The sequence below is a fragment of the Loxodonta africana genome, chromosome 5 (assembly GCF_030014295.1).
Source record: "Loxodonta africana isolate mLoxAfr1 chromosome 5, mLoxAfr1.hap2, whole genome shotgun sequence".
Classification (NCBI taxonomy): domain Eukaryota; kingdom Metazoa; phylum Chordata; class Mammalia; order Proboscidea; family Elephantidae; genus Loxodonta; species Loxodonta africana.
In genome coordinates, this window is record NC_087346.1 from 104,492,186 (window position 1) to 104,511,575 (window position 19,390).

Sequence of the window (19,390 nt, forward strand, 5' to 3'; positions counted from 1 at the left end):
GGATGAATTTTGTTTATGTTGCTTTTGGCTTTCCTGAGTTTTTTCCTTTTGAAGAACTCAACTTGTCTCAACTGTTGTCAGGATAAACAAGACAGGAGATCTTCCTTCCCCACACACTGATGCTTAGACTACAGAAATCGGGTAGCTATACAATCGAACAAGTGAGATGCCCAAGGGCCTCTGCAAGACGCAGTTTGGGATCTGCATCTTGACAAAAGAGCTCCCACAAAATGTCCGGAGAAGGCCCTGGAGGAACATCCACAGCTGACTTTCTGCTTGGGGACTTCCACGCCTGTCTGGCCCCCACTGGGGTTCAACGTTTCACCCGAGGGATTCAGGGCTCAGATGATCACTTAGACAGAGCGGCTCTGACTGTTAAGCAACTCACTGGGAGCCACGAGCTTCAGCTCTCGGTTCTCCACCCCAAGAAGATTCTTAGCCAGGCATCGAACTGCAATGGTCTCCTCTACTTTGGTGAAAGTAACTTGGCCCTCCACGGTACTCCGGTCTCGGGAGTGGATTTCAGTGATGATGTTTGAGACATTGTTGGCCAAAATCGTCCATGAAGTTTCATTATTGCATCTGGAGAAGAAAAGGACATAAATATAGAGCAGTTCCTGGGAGTAGTGTGGGGGAGAGCAGCCATGAGAATAACCTAAAACACCAAGCAGTTCTCACGTTGTCTACATTTGGAGGTACTGCAGGCTGACTTGCTTATTTTGTGTGCAGATTAACGGTAAACCTTGTGGGAGTTACTGCTTAATGAATACTGAGATTCTGTTTGGGTTGATGGAAAAGTTTTGGAAATAGTGGTGTCCTGGTGGAGCAGTGAAAAAAGCACTCAGATGCCAACCATAAGGTCAGTGGTTCAAAGCCACCATCTGCTCTGTGGGAAAAAGATGTGGCAGTCTGCTTCTGTGATGGTTTACAGCCTTGGGAACCTTACAAGGGTTGCCATGAGTCGGAAGTGACACAACGGCAGTGGGTTTGGTTTCAGATTGGATGGTTGCATGTTATGAATGTAATTAACATCACTTAAAAAATGGTTATATATGTTTTACCACATTTTTAAAAAAAGAGAAACCTAGAAAAAAGAAAAAAAAAAAAACTTTTGTGCTTTTTCTGGGCACACAACCAGAGAGAATAAAATACATTCAGATAATTGAAAGTTAACTGTTCATGAAGGAGAGGCAGACATAAACAAGTTCCATAAAATATCACTACAAATCCAAAACCTTGAACCAACCAAACTGAACATTTCAACTTTGAGAATATTTAACTCCCTCCCCCCATTTTCCCACCCCTTCAGAAAGGCCTGGCACCCTCCCTTCTCACCAGGATGCTCCCCCTCACCACCCACACTGTGAAGGGCACCTGAGGCATTACTTGGGCTAGAGCAAGCCCCTGGCTGAGTTATGAGACCTAGATTCCAGCTCCATTCTATATCCAAGTCCTGTCCCCTCAAATTCTAAGACAGGCTATGACTAGGAAGCTCAGCCTTCAGAAGAACAAATCAAGGCTTTGAACACAAGTTGCCATGGGTGGATGCCTGAACACTTGGCTCATGTGCCCATTTGAGAAGGTTGAGGGACGGGGGAGGAAGGGAGTTAACTTCCACCTAACAGCAGGTGGACGAAGGAGGTAGTGAGTAGCCACATGGGTGCTTTTTTCATTTATGTTCACAAGCTAGTCTAGTCACAAGTATAAATATGAGTAGAAAAGTTCACCACACGAGAAATGTGAGGTAAAAATGCGGGCCGGAGTAGTAAAAATTCTCCTAGAACAGTGGTTCTTAAAATTCATCACTTTTTCAGATTAGAGATCCTTTGAGAATCTGATGAAAGAAATAGACCTTCTCCCTATACTACTCATGAACATGCATACACACTCTCTGAAGCTGTTCAGAACCCCATCTTGTAGCTTGTGAGTAACATGAGCCTTAGGCCAAATAAGTTGACAACGGTCTACTTCCGTAAAAGGAAAGACAACACTCAATACAGGGGAAGTTAGAAAAACTGGACCAAAGCAAAAGCAATGCAGTTTCCTAAACATCCAAACACTTTGAGGGACAGAGTAGCTGGGACTGGGGCCTGAGGACCATAGTTTCAGGGGACTTCTAGATCAATTGGCATAAGATAGTTTATAAAAAAAAGTTCTACATCCCACTTTGGTTAGTAGCATTTGGAGTCTTAAAAGCTTGTGAGCAGCCATCTAAAATACATCTATTGGTCCCATCCCACTGAGAGCAAAGGAGAATGAAGGAAACCAAAGACACAAGGAAAATTCTAGCCCAAAGGGCTAAAGGACCAAATGAATCAGAGATTCCACCAGCCTGAGACCAGAAGAACTAGATGGTGCCCAGCTATAACTAATGACCGCCCTGACAGGGAACACAACAGCTAGTCCTGGAGAGAGCAGGAGAAAAACGTAGAACAGAATTTAAATTCACATAAAAAGATCAGACTTAACAATCTGACAGACACTGGAGGAACCCCCAAAACTGTGGTCTCTGGACACTCTGTTAATCCAGAACTGAAACCATTCCTGAAGCCCAGTCTTTAGGCAGAGATTAAAAAAAAAGATTAGATAGGACTATAAAACAAAAAATAATACACATGAAAGAAGCCAGTCACAAATGACCACATATGAGATGATTCCAAACCCAAAAGCCAAACCCACTGCCGTCGAGTCGATTCTGACTCATAGTGACCATACAGGACAGAGTAGAACTGTCCCATAGGATTTCCAAGGAGTGGCTGGTGGATTCAAACTGTCGACCTTTTGGTTAGCAGCCGAATGCTTAACCACTGTGCAATCAGGGCTCCAAAATGATTCCATGTATATGAAATGGTCATAAAAGGCCATACAGAGATAGAAATGGTTGTCCTGGGCTATGGGGGGATGAGGGATTGGGGGTATGATAACTAAAGGGTATGAGGTTTCTTTTTGGAGTGAAGAAAGTGTTCTAAAATTGGTTGTGGTGATGGTTGCACAACTCTGTGAATATACTAAAAACCATTGAATTATACACGTAAAAGGTTGAGTTTTACAGCACGTAAATTATATCTCAACAAAGCTGTTATGGGGGAAAAAGAGGCAACAAAAGAAATACAATGCATTTGAGGTCAGTTTTATCAAAGGAGAAACATTCTGACCACAAAAGAAAAAAAAGAACACCTGGTTTCCATACTTTTTAATATCCTTGCAAATCATCCACTCAATGTCAGGAAGAGGGGTTCCTGCTGCCATGCACTTCACAGTCTGCACCCCAGTAGAGCCATGGTGGTCATCAACCAAGTCCAGAATAGAGGAGGGAACTGCAAGAGGTTGAAGGAAGTCAGCATTGAATGGTTCATGCCCCAGAACCCTGGGGACTGCAAACTGGAAGTCTGAGTTCAGACCTCATCCACGTGGCATTCGAACCTACAAATCCAATAACCACCCCAGGGAGTGAGAAAGCCAGTTGTGTGTGGAATAGTGCTCCAGTTTGGACAGACCCACTTGGTTAAAAGCTTTTCACAGTTTCAGTGTTTTGGGATTTGTGCCCTGTGGTGTTTTAAATCTGGAGTGAGGGAAGTGAAAAGACCCTGTGGTTATTTGGCTTAAAAGCAAGGAAGCTCTTAAAATTACGTTGTAGTGTGGGATTCAAGTAATAGATTCAGCTAAAGTGTAACACAAAACAGCATTTACCAAAGTGTATCTGTGGAATGTTATTAAGTTAAAAATTTTTTTTTTTTAATCTGCTGTCAGAGAAATTAGGGATATGCTAATGTCAAATCACAAACATTCTGAGGATCAAGTGAGCCCATCTGAGACAGCACCTGGCAAATGGCAGGCACTCCGCGAACAGATGCTGAACCTGAATGTAAAGAGGCTTGGGCACTCCATTATGGTAGGAGCCACTGTACAATATCTACAAGGGAAGCTGAGCAAAAATGTCAGACTGTCCAGGGCAATCCAAGGTTTCCCGGATCAAAAAGCATCCCTTCACTCTTCCCAAAACTGGAGGTGCCATATTAAGAAATGGGTGCTGAAGAAGACGTTAGAGCAGAGGAATTGCCAGATTGCTCTAGAGCAGTCCGGAACCTCCCAGAATTATCTGAATACATAAGTCCAGCAAAGCTATCCCTGACATCCCTGCTTCCCTACTGAAGTGTAGCTTTTCCCTCTTCAACCTAATAGAAAATAGAAAAAAAATAGAAAAGTGCCGGATTCACTGAGCTACCATTGTCTTTACATTGCCTTTACATACCTTGAGTTAATAGTTCAAAAGTATAGCTCTTCACATCATCTTCATTTTGAACTACAATAGTATAATGGCCACTGTCTTCTTCCTTAGCACGGATCAGCTTTAATTTACTTCGATACCTTAAAAGAAAAGGACTTCTTGCCTCAACAAGTATTAGCTAAGCAAATCCCAATTATTAAGCCAACACAGTCTTCAATTTAAAAATTATTTTTGTATAAAGTCAAAACACCTTTTTTTTGTCTGTATCATCTCCTTTCTGGCATTCTCAACATATTTTCCACATGTTGAAGGTCCAAGCTATAGACACTTAATTCTTACAACAGAAAACCAGGCATGATAAGATGAGGAACGGCTTACATGGCTCCAGGAGCACTCAGCTCTGGTAAGGCCTGACTTCTAGATGAGAATAAACCCATTCTATTTTTTTTTTTTTAATCAGCTTTAAAAAAAAAAAAAAAAAAAACACAACAACTTAACATTTACCTTCCAAAGAAATACTTGGTTCCCCTAAATATCTACCATGTAGGTGGTTAAGCCAAACAATGGAACACCACCAGACGAAAGAAATGAGAACCCTCTCTACGTATTGATACGGAGAGATCTCAGGGATATAACATTTCCACTTGCTTGTATTTGCTTAAAGGAACTCTGGAAGGTTTCACAAGAACTTAATGAAACTAATGAATGCATTCCCTGTGGTGGGTGGGGAGGAGGGGGAGCTGGGCAGGTAGGGGCGGGAGTGGAGTGACACTTATTACAATGTACTTTATGTTTGTTTTTAAAGCATGGGATTTCATCATCTACTCAAAAAGTGAATAAGAAAAATATATTTCCATACATTATTAAAGGGAAATTTCCCAAAAGATTTCTTACACTCATTATAAATGACATTTGGACCTCTGTGTTTGCCCATACACACAAGAGCGTGTAAGCGTAAATATTTAGCATTTGCCCAATTTTTTGCCCTTCTTAATAAAATATCACAGTGTGGAAAAACAACTGGAAAGGAGAAAGAAGAACACTGGTTATGGACTGAGAAGACCTTGGGCATTACTGAAATTCTCTGTGCCTCAGTTTCCTTATGTATAAAATGAAATAATCGTACAGACAGCACAGGTCATTTTGAGGGTTATTTAAATGACACTGTATGTGTGAAAGCATTTAGGAGGCTCAAAAGCATCTGAAAATGTACAGTCTTCTAGCCCAAGATGCTGAAGCCCTGGGATCTGTGATATGAACACACTGGGCTGGTTTTCCCTCCGCTGCATCATATTGATCATGCTTCAGGAATGGATTTCCTCAGGTTCCCCTTAGGCACACCTGCCTTCTGATTACCAAATGATCTTCTGTCATTCATTTTCTGCACTCGTTTGATCAAGAAGGCCAATGGGTACACTGGCTTTAAGTTCCATGAAGCCAGAGACCCCATCCATCTTGTTCATCCTTGTGTCTCCCAGAACATAATAGGAACTAAAAAAATACAGGCTGGAGGAATTCTTGTATCCCTTCAACAGGCAGCTTTCCAGAACCACTTAATTGGTGAGCTTGTCTTTTCACTACTGTTGATTATGGCTTGCAGATAGTGCTAACACAAGGGTCTGATGTGCTAGCTGTGCTGGAAATACCCTACTCTTCTCCCATCACAGTCTACTGGAAAGCTCAGCACTGCCTACTTCTTTGTTCACCTTCATTTTAGGCCATCAGACAGCCTTCCAGATTCAGCATTCCACTTCATTTTCAATCACTGTTCTACACAGGTCATAAAATCCATTTTCTCACAGCTAGCTCCGTAATTACTCATTGAATTTCGTCCAGAAAAAAGAAAGTACATCCTGAGCTTAAGTGAGCTGATAAGAAAGATTCTGTTCTCCCCTTTCCTGACTTTTGTCTCTTTAAGACAATTTCTGACAAGGGCTAGAGCTGGACTCTTAGATTCCAACCATAGCTTAAAACTGCAAAAGACCTCAAGACAGCATCCAATTCAATTCATTGCCTTCAGAACATAAGATATTATTAACCCTACCTTACAGATGAGGAAACTGAGGCTGAGTGGTGATTTATTCAAAACTCCACCACCAGTTAAGACATGGAGAACAGTCTATTGGAACAGAGGGGTGGGATCTAACATAACCATTGCAGGTCTCTCGCCTAAACAAACTTAACCAGGCTCTACTTCTTATTTCCTATACAGGACTCCATTGGGGCAAATAAGTTTCAAATTAAATCCATGATTTCATGTAAGTTTGCATGATAATTGCCTTTGCAGCTGGAATCACCACACATGTCTACTCTTAATAGAGACATCAAGGAAGATATATTCAGTCCAGGTGTTTCCAATTTTACTTTCTTCCATTTCTAGCTGGATCCAGTAAACTGTGTTTCACTGGAGAGCAGAGCTTTTCAGCTCTTCTCTCTTTTCATTTTTTCATAAAATACTATCTAACATACTATTACCAAATTGCAATGTTTTAATTAAAGAAACTTGTAGCATTTCTTAACTCAGATTGTTAAGCTTTCTGGATTAACTTTTGGTCTGGGCTGTAAGACAAACACACATCTTTGTCTATCTAGAGCCACACAATAAAGAGGAAAGACACACTTGGGAAAGGTCTGTCTTTACCTTATCTCCTGAATCCTGTCTACATCAGTAGTGATCTCGGTCAGGTTTTCAATCAGCGTCAGGTTGTCCTTCAGCCAGGATATCCTAGGAGGAGGGTAGGCCTTTATGTCCACCACAAAATGTTTGACTTCATGCAGGTTGACAGCTTCCAACTGGCTGAAGTTGGGTTTGATTTCAATGAATCCTTTCTCTGTATTGAGAAAAGTTTCCATTAAATAATAATTACCAGATAGCACATCCCGAGCAGCATGGATGACTGATAGTTTAGAGAGCAGGCTGTACCATGAACAGAAATGGTGACTTTCTTCATTTCTTTGACCTCCTTGGTGGCCTGGCGGGCAGCACATTCGTAATCTCCACTGTCTTTCACTGTGGCCTTGGGGATTGTCAAAGTGTACACCAGCTTGATGGTTGGAACCTTGATTTCCTCGAGCATTGTGACACCTTTGCCTTTCTACAGCAGAAGAGAGGAAAACCAACTGTTTAAAAAGCTAGCTGCTGAGAAAGTTGTTTTAGAAGAATATGTAATGACATAGGAAGGTGCCTGCCCTACACTGCTGAGGAATAAAGCATGTAACAATACCTATTAGTTATTAAATGTATATATACGTAGAGAATCCCTGGATGGAGCAAACGGTTAAGCACTCAACCAAAAGGCTGACACTTCAAGTCCACCCAGAGGTACCCCTGGAAGAAAGCCCTGGCAATCTACTTCCGAAAGATCACATCCTTTGAAACCTTACAGAACACAGTTCTATTCTGACACCCATGGGGTCACCACGAGTAGGGATTAACTTGATGGTAACTGGTTTGGCTTGGTTTTGGATCTATGTATAAAATACATCTGTTTAAAAAATACTTAAAGAATTTATCACCCCAAAATATTAACAGTGATGCTCTGAGAAGCTTGTCCTCTGTTTCTCTACATGTTACAAAATTTCAACAATAAACCTGAATTACTTTTATAATCAGAAAAAAAAGTTGTTTAAAAAAAAACAATATTTTGATTATACACTTTTGGGCCAAGTAGCATGCACTTTGGTTTGGAAAAATTGTCTATCACCAATACATGGAAAAAAAATTGTTTATGTTTTAAGGATTAAAGACAATCAAATACGAACACCAAAAAAAAGGCTTCAAATTTTAGAGAAAATGTACACATATTGAACTGTGACTATCCCTTCAATGCACGAACTTTACCAGGCAATAAGTGAAAATGCCCAACTTCCAATCAGATGCCTCAGAAAGAAAGGAAGAAAGAGCAGCAGCAGAAGAATGAAGGAGACGAACGGATAAAAGGAGAAAGAGAAATGGATAATAGCAGAGAACTATTAACTTCAAAAAAAAAAAAAGGCAAGAAGCAGAAAGTTACAACTCAGGAGTAAAGGGAAAAAAATTTGTATCTGGCTTATGTTCTCCGTGAGGCCACTGTATTAAACACTGTTCATCATTTCTGCCTTGGGCCTTCCTACACATGGTTCTCCTATACGCCTACCACAATATATTAGAATAAAGGAGACGCTGTGCATAATCTCCAGTGGCTCAGACTGAGCCTGGTGGTTTCCTTCCTTACTTCCTCCCCCTCTCCCCCTCTCCATTCTTCTGTGCAGGCACTGGTTTCTAGCACAGTGCCATGGATTTGGCAAACATCACTAAATCTTCACTGAATGACTAAAGCAATGATTGCTGACCGAAGGTGAGTCACAAAAAGACAAAGCAGGCAGGTAGGAGGCAGAACAGGAAGGCACAATGTTCTTGATGCCAAGGAAGCAGAAAAGGGAGAGGGGAGAAATCAACAGAATAAACATCTCAAAACCCAAACGGCATGGGAGCTAAGAAAAATGAGAATCAATGTCTCAGCAATTAGAAAATTTTTAAATGCATTGGTTTTTTAGCTTTTCTAACTTTTTGGTTGTTATCTTGTAGCCACAGAACCCTCCTCTTTCTTTTTGACTTCTGGAAAGAAGGCTCAATCAGCAATCAGTATGAACTCTGAAGGTTCTGATCTAGCTACTGTCATCTCAGAATCTTCCACTGATCAAAGAGCCTTAAAGGTCATTGTTACGGATTGAATTGTGTTCTCCCCAGAAATACATGTTGGAATCTTAACCTCTATATCTGTGGATGCAATCCTGTTTGGCAATAGGGTTTTCTTTGTTAATGAGGCCATATCAGTGTGGAGTATGTCCTAATCACTTCTGAATGATATAAAGAGCAGGATAAGCACAGAGACAAATGAGCACAAATGGGGGAAGACAGACTCTATCTGATGACAATGGAGACAGATGAATTTACAAGCCCAGGAACTCCAGGGGTTGCCAGCTACTAGAAACTGAAATAGTCAAGAAAGGATCTTTCTCTAGAATCACACTCTGAATTCGCACTTCTAGCCTCTTGAACCGTGAGAAAATTGATTTCTGTTCTTTAATGCCTTCTACCTGTGGTATTTGTTACTGTAACACTAAGAAACTAAAACAGTCATCTAGTCAATTACGATCATTATAGAGATGGGTATTACAGTAGAGAGTCAGTGAAAGAGAGGAAGACCCTCAACGAGATGGATTGACACAGTGGCCGCAACAATGGGCTCAAGCATAGCAACGATTCTGAGGATGGCACAGGACCAGGCAGTGTTTCGTTCTATTGTACATAGGGACGCTATGAATTGGAACCAACTCAATGGCACCTAACAACAACATAGAGATGGGAAACTGAGGTCTAGAAAAGTTCAGTGATGTGACCCATCAGTGACAGATGTAACTGGAATACAGTCTTTTGAGCCTCATTGTATTCGATGCATACCCCCATGAGCTTTGAAGGTACCTACCACTTCTCCAGGGTAAGTCCACTGAAGGTCAACCACTTCATTGTTAAAGACTACACAAGTGACCTCAATCTTCTCCCCTGATTTATACACAGTTTTAAGAGCTTCCATTTCTAGGTCAAGTTCTGATGTTGCTATAAAAAGATAAGAACAAACACAAGGACCTAAATATCCATAGCATAGTTAGAATCACATAAGGTTTTGAGTTTTTTGTTGTTGTCATATTTAATAGGATCTGTATAGTAGTTTTTTTTGTGTGTGTGCATGTAAGAAAACCCTGAAAAATAATTTGCAAACCAGTTTGTTCAAGACAAAATTTTTAAAATCTCCAAGTCCTTAATTCTGAGTTGTTACACACAATTTGGCATGTAGTTATATTACAGAGACCTGCGTAGTAAAAACGGTTAGCATGCTCAGCTGCTCAGTTTGAGTCCACCCAGAGGCATCAACAAGGCCTGGAAAAAAGGCTTGGAGATCTACTTCAGAAAAATTAGTCACTGAAAACCCTACAGAGCACAGTTCTACTCTGACACACATCGGGTGACCATGAGTTGGACTCGACTCAACAGCAACTAAAACATGTGCCTGTACAGCAAAGAAATACGAAAAAATAATAGCAACAATAATCAATTCCAACTACACAAAACACCATAGCATTTGGTGTTCATTATGCTTTTACTATTTTCCAATCACTTTTATTGATGTATTTCTTCATGTATTCAACCAATCAACCTTTTCTGACTGGTACTCTTTTAGGCACATTGTTCCTGCCCCATCATTTATTCTCCTCCTCTCTTCCATTCTACTTTCCAGTTATTCTCAGCACTTTCCCAGAACCTAACACAGAGCCTGGCACAAAATAAGCCCTTAATACTATTGCCGTGGCATACTCTTCCTACTGCAGACCTACCTGTCCACAGTAAGTGCTCGCTGAGTATCTGTTGGCCTGAACCCGTGGTTTGCTTTACCATTCACACTAACCACTCACATCAAAGGGATGAGGTCTTCACCTCCAAGCCTTTCTCAAAATCAAAACCGCTTTTCTTAAGTTACTAAAATTAATCCAGGCATCCAACCCCCATGGACATATTTGTTTTTAGGGCCTCTGTGGTCAGGAATGTGAGTAAGAGGCTTATACAAGAAAAGAATTCCTTACAGTGTTTTGAAGTCAACCGATGAAACATGAAATCTTACAGAGGTAAGAAAGCTTCTTTGCCTTTAGTAATTTTAAGTGCAATATTACTATAGCCCCCAAAGTCAGCCAACCATTGTGTGGGTCCTAAACCCCCAAACTGGAATTCAAAATCTCCTTCACCAGTGACTATGGTTTTAAAAATGTCACTTTTTTTTTTTTTTTTTTTTGCCTGTTGTTCTTATTGAAAGGAGGGAGAGGGGACAGGTACCTTTTAAAGTATACACGTTAAAAGGGATGGTCTGGAACGTCTTCCCTTTGATGGTGGCCTCACAGATGTAGGACCCCACAGGGAAAGTTCCGTTAAAGCCCTGTTTGCTGTCATAGGAGGCATGAACCACCCTATCGCCACTGAGTAAGGTGACTGGGGTCTCAGGGTCAGTCGTTCGGCAGGGTATGATGGCAGAATCATCCTCCTCCGTGATGACCAAATAATCCATCATTCCCAGAGGTATGAAGACTACGTCTGGGTCTGCGGTTAAAAAGAAAAAAAAATCTTATAAGACATTAATTTTACCTTTATACATATATCCAGAAAAATTCATCTCATTGGCATTAATCTTTTTAGGTGGCAACTTACCTTTACCCACATATCCAGAAGTTTCCTCACTGACTTTAGTCACCAGAACAGCTAGAAGATGATTTAAAGGAGGGAGTTCTGGGTTTTTTGTTTTTGTTTTAAATAGGATATATAAGAGTTTCGTGTGTGTGTGTTTAAGAAAACCCAGAAAAATAATTTGCAAACCAGTTTGTTCCAGACAAAATTTTTAAAACCTCAAAGTTATTACTTCTGAGTTGGTATACACAGTTTGAAGCCCTGGTGGTGCAGTGTTAAGAGCCTGGCTGCTAACCGAAAGGTCAGCAGTTTAAATCCCCCAGCTGCTTCTTGGAAACCCTATGGGGCAGTTCTACTCTGTCCTATTGGGTTGCTAGGAGTTGGAATTTACTCGACAGCAATAGGTTTGGGGTTTTTTTCTTTTTTTTTTGTATACACAATTTGGCATGTAGTTATAGAGGACCTAGGTGGTGCAAATGGTTAACACGCTCAGCTGCTCGGTTTCAATCCACCCAGAGGTGTACACAACAACAGAGGTATTTCAGAAAAAAGGCCGAGAGATCTACTTCCAAAAAATCTATTTCCGAAAATTTAAAGTATAAATAATACCAGATTGCCTGTACCTTATTTAAAAAAAGAAAAAAACTGACGATAAATAGAAATACTAGTTAAGAATTCAAATCAGAATCTAAACAACTAAAAACAAAAATGTACAATAAAATAATAGAGTTCAACTCTGTTCAAGAGAACAAGAAACAAGAGAAAAAACTCATAACTAAAAAATTATGAAATACTATCACTAGCCATTAGAGAAATGCAAATTAAAACCACAATGAAATACCATCTCACCCTGGCACTACCAGGAATCCGAAATAGTACAACCATTTTGCAAAACAATATGGCACTTCCTTAGAAAGCTAGAAATAGAAATACCATATGATCTAGCAATCCCACTCCTAGGAATATACCCTAGAGAAAAAAGAGCCATCACACAAATAGACATATACACACCCATGTTCATTGCAGCATTGTTCACAATAGCAAAAAGATGGAAAAAACCTAGATGCCCATCAACAGATGAATGAATAAACAAACTATGGTACATACAAGCAATGAAATACCACGCAATGATAAAGAACAACGATGAATCTTCAAAGCTTCTCACTACATGGGGATGATTCTGGAGGGTATTATGCTGAGTGAAATAAGTCAATCACAAAAGGAACAAACATTGTATGAGACCACTATTATAAAAACTCATGAAAAGGTTTACACTCAAAAAGAAACAATCTTTGATGGTTACGAGGGAGGGGAGGGGTGGGGGTGGAAAAACACTAAATAGACAATAGATAGCTGGTAACTTTGGTGAAGGGTAAGACAGTACGCAATACTGGGGAAGCCAGCACAACGTGACCAAGGCAAGGTCATGGTAGCTCCATAGACACATCTAAACTCCCTGAGCAACTGAATCGCTGGGCTGAGGGCTATGGGAACCATGGTCTCCAGGAACATCTAGCTCAACTGGCATAACATAGTTTATAAAGAAAACATTCTACATTCTACTTTCGCAAGTAGCGTGTGGGGTCTTAAAAGCTTATGAGCAGCCATCTAAGATACTCCACTGGCCTCACCCCATCGGGGGCAAGGGAGAATGAAGAAAACCAAAGACACAAGACACAAAAGGCTTATGGACCACAACTACCACAGCCTCCACCAGACTGAGTCCAGCACAACTAAATGGTGCCCGGCTACCACCACTGACTGCTCTGACAGGGATCACAATAGAAGGTCCCAGACAGAGCTGGAGAAAAATGTAGAACAAAATTCTAACTCACAAAAAAAGACCAGACTTACTGGAGGCTGGAGACAGAGGCTGCAGAACCCCCGAGAGTATGGCTCCCAGACACCCTTTTAGCTCAGTAATGATGTCACTCCTGAGATTCATCTTTCAGCCAAAGATTAGACAGGCCCATAAAACAAAATGAGACAAAAGGGGCACACCAGCTCAGGGGCAAGGACTAGAGGGCAGGAGAGGACAGGAAAGCTGGTAATAGGGAACCCAGGGTTGAGAAGAGAGAGTGTTGTCATGTCATGGGGTTGTTAACCAATGTCACAAAACAATATGTGTACTAATTGTTTAATGAGAAGCTAGTCTGTTCTGTAAACCTTCATCTAAAGTACAATAATAAAAAAAAATTATTAGAAACCATGAAAAAATTACAAATACTTTTGAAAATTCATATTGCCTATGATTAATATTATTGAAAGTAGTAAAGTAATCAATGAGATGGATTGACACGATAGCCACAAAAATGGACTAAAACATATCAAAGATCATCAGGATGGCACAGGACCAGGCGATGTTTCCTTCTGTCATACCCAAGTTGGCCGTGAGTCGGAGTCAAGTCAATGGCAACCCACAACAACAACAGTATGTAAATATATCTTTTAAACAATAATTTCTCAAGTAATAAATAAGATACATAGTTCCATAGCCTGAGAATTCTCTTTCCAAAAGAAAACTAGCTACTTAACTACTGTGGTCAGAAATACTGAGAGCCTCAAGCATCAATTCCAGAAAGCGTCCCTTACTCTCAATAATTACAAGTAAAAAGATTTCTGTCTACAACAATGTAGGCTACTTGGGTGGTGTTTGTGCTGGGCAGAGGGGAGAGACAGAAGAATTTTCATACAATCTTAAGCAGATTAAAACAACAGGACTCATGTAGCTTTAATTAGCTTATATTCCCACTGTTCTTTTCATTTAGAGGCTTTGGCCGAAGGAACGTAAGTGTAGCATTGAGGTGTGAATGAAGCTGGGGTGACATTTTAAACACCTTTTGCGAAACAAAACTTTGTACTGTTAGGAAGGAAGATACATCTGTGTAGCAGTCTCATGAAAGAAGGAAAGACGGTCCGGATCCTTGAGGATGTCCATACTTATGCTGTTGTTGCTGTCCTTGGCTGCTGTTGAGTCAGCCCCCGACGCGCGGCAACCCTGTGCACAACGGGATTGGACCACTGTGATCCACAGGGTTTTCACTGGCAGATTTTTCGGGAGCAGATCAAGGAGTCCATTTAAAAAAAAAAAAAAATCAGAAAGGTAGGACAATATACCTCACAGGAACCATTTACTCAAAAGTCATATTTCCATAACAGGAAACTTGACTCCTGCCAAAACAAGGATGGTAACAGCTATAAACAGTATGGCCTTTGTTGTGTGCTTGTTTTTGAAATCAAGGACTCTGGCTATATTCCCCTTCCATTCACCCATCTACATACTGAAATTGCCATTGCTTGAATTTTGTTTTTAGAGTTCCAAATTCTTGAACACTTTTAACAAAGATTTCAGCAAACTAATCCACAAGTTAATTTCAGGTTAAAATATAGTTTAGTACCCATACCATATCAGCTGGGCCTCCCTTTAAAATGCAAGTCTCCCTATCCCATCATGTACTATCCATGCAATGTTTGAATAGCATCTTGGTCCTTCTTTTAACAGTTGTTCTTGGTAAAAGCTGATATAGATAGGTGGGTGGATGGGTGGATGGGTGGATGGGTAGATGGGTGGATGGGTGGACAGATGGATGGACGGATGGACGGACAGGTGGGTGGGTGGATGGATGGGTGAGTGGGTGGGTGAGTGAAGGACGGATGGACGGACAGATAGATAGATAATTGACATTATCACAAAAGGGCACACAGTGAATGTTGAGGAGATGGACCAAACACACATCAAGCCCCTGTCTAAACCTAGTCCACTAGTGTGGATGCTGTGAGAATGGACCACACAGTCTTCCAAAAAAAAAAAACCAAAAAACCAAACCCATTGCCGTTGAGTTGATTCCAACTCATTGTGACCCTATAGGACAGAGTAGAACTGCCCCATAGGGTTTTCACAGAGCAGCTGGTGGATTCAAACTGCCAGCCTTTTGGTTTGAAGCTGAGCTCTTAACCAGTGCCACAAGGGCTCCTTCCTCCAACTACAGGGGTGTGATTGTCCAAGGGTACCATCGCTGAAATCCATCACAAGCTCTACACTGAGGCCACACCCCCCCCCAGGGCTACTTCATGTCAATGACTCAGTGGAGCAGAGTTCTAAGGCAGACCCTATCTAGAAGACACAAGGGGCCTCTAACAGCCAACTGGCTCCAGGCTCCGGATTTGTCCAGCCTCCCTTAGACAACACAGTGGAGGCTTCCACCCCGCCTTCCTTCCCTCTCTGCTTCACTCAGGATCAGACCTGCAGTGAGTTCCTCCTCATTCTCTCTTATAGGCCTTTCCCCTAATAAACCCCTTGCATGGGGTCCCTGGGTACGGCAAACACTTGGCTGCTAACCTAAAGGTTGGAGGTTTAATTCCATCCAGAGGTACCTCGGAAAAAAGGCCTGGTGTTCTACTTCCAAAAAATCAGCCATTGGAAACCCTGTGGAGCACAGACCTACTCTGAGACACTTGGGGTCACTATAAGTAGATATCAACTCAATAGCAACAGGTTAACTGGTTATGTTTAATCCTATCTTACTCCCTGCTTCTCAGGGGACACAGGATAGCATCATTAGTATGGGATTTTCCTCTAAATTTTAATTAAAAAGAAGAAAAAAAAAAACCCTTCCAATTCATCGAGAATAAATACACATTTGTATGGAATCTGAAATATAGTTATAATGATTATAGAAAACAACTATAATGAAACATAAGCAATTCCAGGACAGAGCCCACCTTTACTTAGCACAGTGCTTGACACACAGTAAATACACAGTTAATACTTGTTGAACTTGACCGAACTGAATAGAAATGAGTATCTTTCAGATTTTTCTCACCACACCCATGCCAAGGGACATGACATAATAAAAACGAGTTTCAAAACTTAATACAGCTCTGTGTATAGCAAGGTATATATAGATTTTTGTATGAGAGACTGACTTGTAAACTTTCACTTAAAGCACAATAAAAATTAACTAAAAAAAAAAGAAAAAAAGGGGTCCCCCAAATGGGATAAGCTCCAGTCCCCCTCCCCAAAAAAACTTAATACAGCTCTGAAATGTTAACAATGAACATTTCTTGATAATGAGACTACAAATGATCTTTGTTTAATTTTGTGTGCTCACCTGTGTTTTTCAAATCTTCTGCAACAAACATGTATTTTTATATTTAGGAAACCCTGGTGGCCTAGTGGATAAGTGCTACACTGCTAACCAAAAGATCAGCAGTTCGAATCCACCAGCTGGTCCTTGGAAACCCTATGGGACAGTTTTACTTTGTCCTATAGCATCACCACGAGTTGACATCGACTCAATGGCAACGCGTTTTTGGTTTTTTAGTACAGCTAACATGAGAAACAGGCATCGACAAGCACCGCTGGTCCTGGGGCCCCATCCACTCACCCGGCACGTAGATATAAATACGCCTGCCTTTGACCTCATTTTCTTCTGTCAGAGTGTGGTTGTAGTAGCAAGTGTACAGTCCTGTGTGGGCCGCCGAGGCACCGGTCACTTCCAGCACTGTCACAAAAAGGCCACTGTTGTTTTCCTCGTTTCGGATTTCCACACTGTGGTTCTCATCTTCAGACATGGGGTACTGCCAGTTCACTTCACTCTCCCCAAAGCATCTCAGAGAAAAGGAGGAATTCAGCTGCACAACCTTTTCATTTTCATTTGGAAGGATGGAGGGTAGTGAAAGCTGGCAGAGTATTAGCCCCGGCCCTGTAAAAGGAAACATGCTCGGAATAGGACGTGGCCAAAAGGGATGGTCTCACCAGAGAACTGAGGGGAGCAACAGAGCCAGCTTATCTGAATGATGGCCATTTCTAGGCAAAAACCCATTAGCCTGGATGCCCATGAAAGGTTCCCCATTGTAACAGCCATGGCATCTGCTGAGAGGGGCAAATCCTCCAAAGGCCTCGATAGCCCCCCTCATACTCCCCAAGTCACTCCCCCAGACACTCAAATGGATAGAGGATGTCTGAGTCCAATTCCATATTATAGACTCTTACGTGCAACCAGAAACTATTCCAAGATGCCACATGCTAGCGCACGTAGGGCTGCTTTACTGTCCATGTTCCTGCAGAGGTCTCGCTCAGTGAGAAATGGGATGAGAACTGGGCCAGGCAGACCGGCTGAACAAAGCACAAGGCAGATTTGTGCTCAAGAATGACACCTCTTCCATTTCTTCCAACACTCTGGCAGGCCTGCTGGCTTTAATGAGTTCCAGAAACCAAGGCAGGATCGTGTGGATTTTAATTCAAAAAATAAGATTTTTTTTTTTAAAGAAATGAAACTTAGGGTAAAAACTCTAAGTTCATCTTAGAACGGAAAATTTCCATCTAGCTTCTCCTGCTTATCAAATCAATAAAAGAGCTCTTATGGCTTACTTAAATTTTGGTTAGAAACCCTGGTGGCATAGCGGTTAAGTGCTACGGCTGCTAACCAAAAGGTCAGCAGTTCAAATCTACCAGGCACTCCTTGGAAACTCTATGGGGCAGTTCTACTCCGTCCTATAGGGTCACTATGAGTCGGAATTGACTCAATGGCAACGGGTAATTATTGGTTAATGGTCTCTAGTCTCCCCTGGAGCCTGACTTGGGAATCACACCCAGCTTCAGCATCTGACCACTATCATTCCTGCCGTTTGTTAAGATAGGAGCCATAAGTGCACCTGGGTCACCCAGCACCCTGTAGATGGGGTATGTAGTTAGTGGAGTTTAGAATTACTAAATTGTTGATCACGTTCAAATCCACCATATCCATACAGATAAGACCTAAAGAAGTTAACAGACGTAAGCTAACTCCTCAGGCTAGAAAAACACTGCTTTCATGCCAAACCTCTGTAATGCATAAATATCTGGATGAAAACTAAGAAATTCCAATAAATATTGAACTCCAATGTCACCCTGCTGGCAGGGAAGAGTTAATGAGATTTCCCCTGACTCAATCATTCATCTATCAATTAGACTCTAAAGGAAGATTCTTAAGACAGGTATGATTTCCTGGGCTAGAACTTTCTATTTTTTTTTTCTTGGAACATTCTTGAATTCATCTGATCCACCTCTACTGGAAACCCACATCCCAGAAAAGGAACAGAGTTGTGGGAGAATTTGGACTATAACTACTAACAGCATTCCCGTGTCAGGAATGTACACATATTAAACTGCCACAGCAGGGCATTTTTTGGAAAATGGAATTGGTGCAATACTGCAAAAGGAACTGAAAGGCTGGGGTCACTCTAGATCACTATCTATAATTCTCTGTTTCTCTTCTCTCTTTTGGACTGTCTATACAGAGCAGGGAAACCCTGGTGGAATAGTGGTTAAGTGCTATGGCTGCTAACCAAAAGGTCAGCAGTTCGAATCCGCCAGGCGCTCCTTGGGAACTCTATGGGGCAGTTCTACTCTGTCCTATAGGGTCGCTATGAGTCGGAATCGACTCGACGGCACTGGGTTTTTTTGTTTTTTTGGCTATACAGAGTAGAGGTAACAATACACACAGAGCTCAGAACTTAGACAGCAAGGGCTTCCCACTCCCTGACAATGAACTCAAGAGAGGACTGGGATTCATACCTGTGAGGAGACAGCCTAAGACGAGGAGTGCCCGTTGGGGATTCCCCATGGTTCTGGAAAACTGAAAAAATCAAACAGAATCAGTGTTAGCCAATAAAACGACCAGTGAGCTTAACTCTCTTTGTGCTTTGCTCTATGGGAAATGTGAACAGTATCATCTTAGCCAAGAAATTTCCCAGTTTAAGATACGTGGTTAAAACATTAAGATGTTTGGGAACAGATAAGGGCGATGGTCGACAAACATAATGAACACAATGTCACTAAACTGTACCTGCGAAGACTGTCGAAATGTCCAAAGTTTTGTTACCTACATATTTACCACAATTAAAAAAAACAAAAACAGTGAGATGCCTAATAAGAAAGAATCAGATCACATGATGGAGCGCCAAGA

At 41.4% G+C, this 19,390-nt stretch overlaps 1 protein-coding gene across 2 annotated transcripts in view; it reads right to left on the reverse strand.

Moving 5' to 3' along the window:
• Window positions 1–19,055, reverse strand: part of PDGFRA (platelet derived growth factor receptor alpha) — a 46,278-nt gene extending 27,223 nt beyond the window's left edge. For both annotated transcript variants that reach the window (XM_023555053.2, XM_023555054.2), the window contains exons 1-9: window positions 19,000–19,055; window positions 16,829–17,146; window positions 11,097–11,357; window positions 9,697–9,827; window positions 7,152–7,323; window positions 6,870–7,059; window positions 4,253–4,368; window positions 3,191–3,317; window positions 389–582 (exon numbers count right to left, since the gene is read on the reverse strand). In XM_023555053.2, coding sequence (XP_023410821.2) covers window positions 389–582; window positions 3,191–3,317; window positions 4,253–4,368; window positions 6,870–7,059; window positions 7,152–7,323; window positions 9,697–9,827; window positions 11,097–11,357; window positions 16,829–17,146; window positions 19,000–19,048 — 1,558 coding nt within the window. In that variant the 5' untranslated portion in view covers window positions 19,049–19,055. The remainder of the gene's footprint in view (window positions 1–388; window positions 583–3,190; window positions 3,318–4,252; window positions 4,369–6,869; window positions 7,060–7,151; window positions 7,324–9,696; window positions 9,828–11,096; window positions 11,358–16,828; window positions 17,147–18,999) is intronic.
• Between the last annotated feature and the right edge of the window lie 335 nt (window positions 19,056–19,390).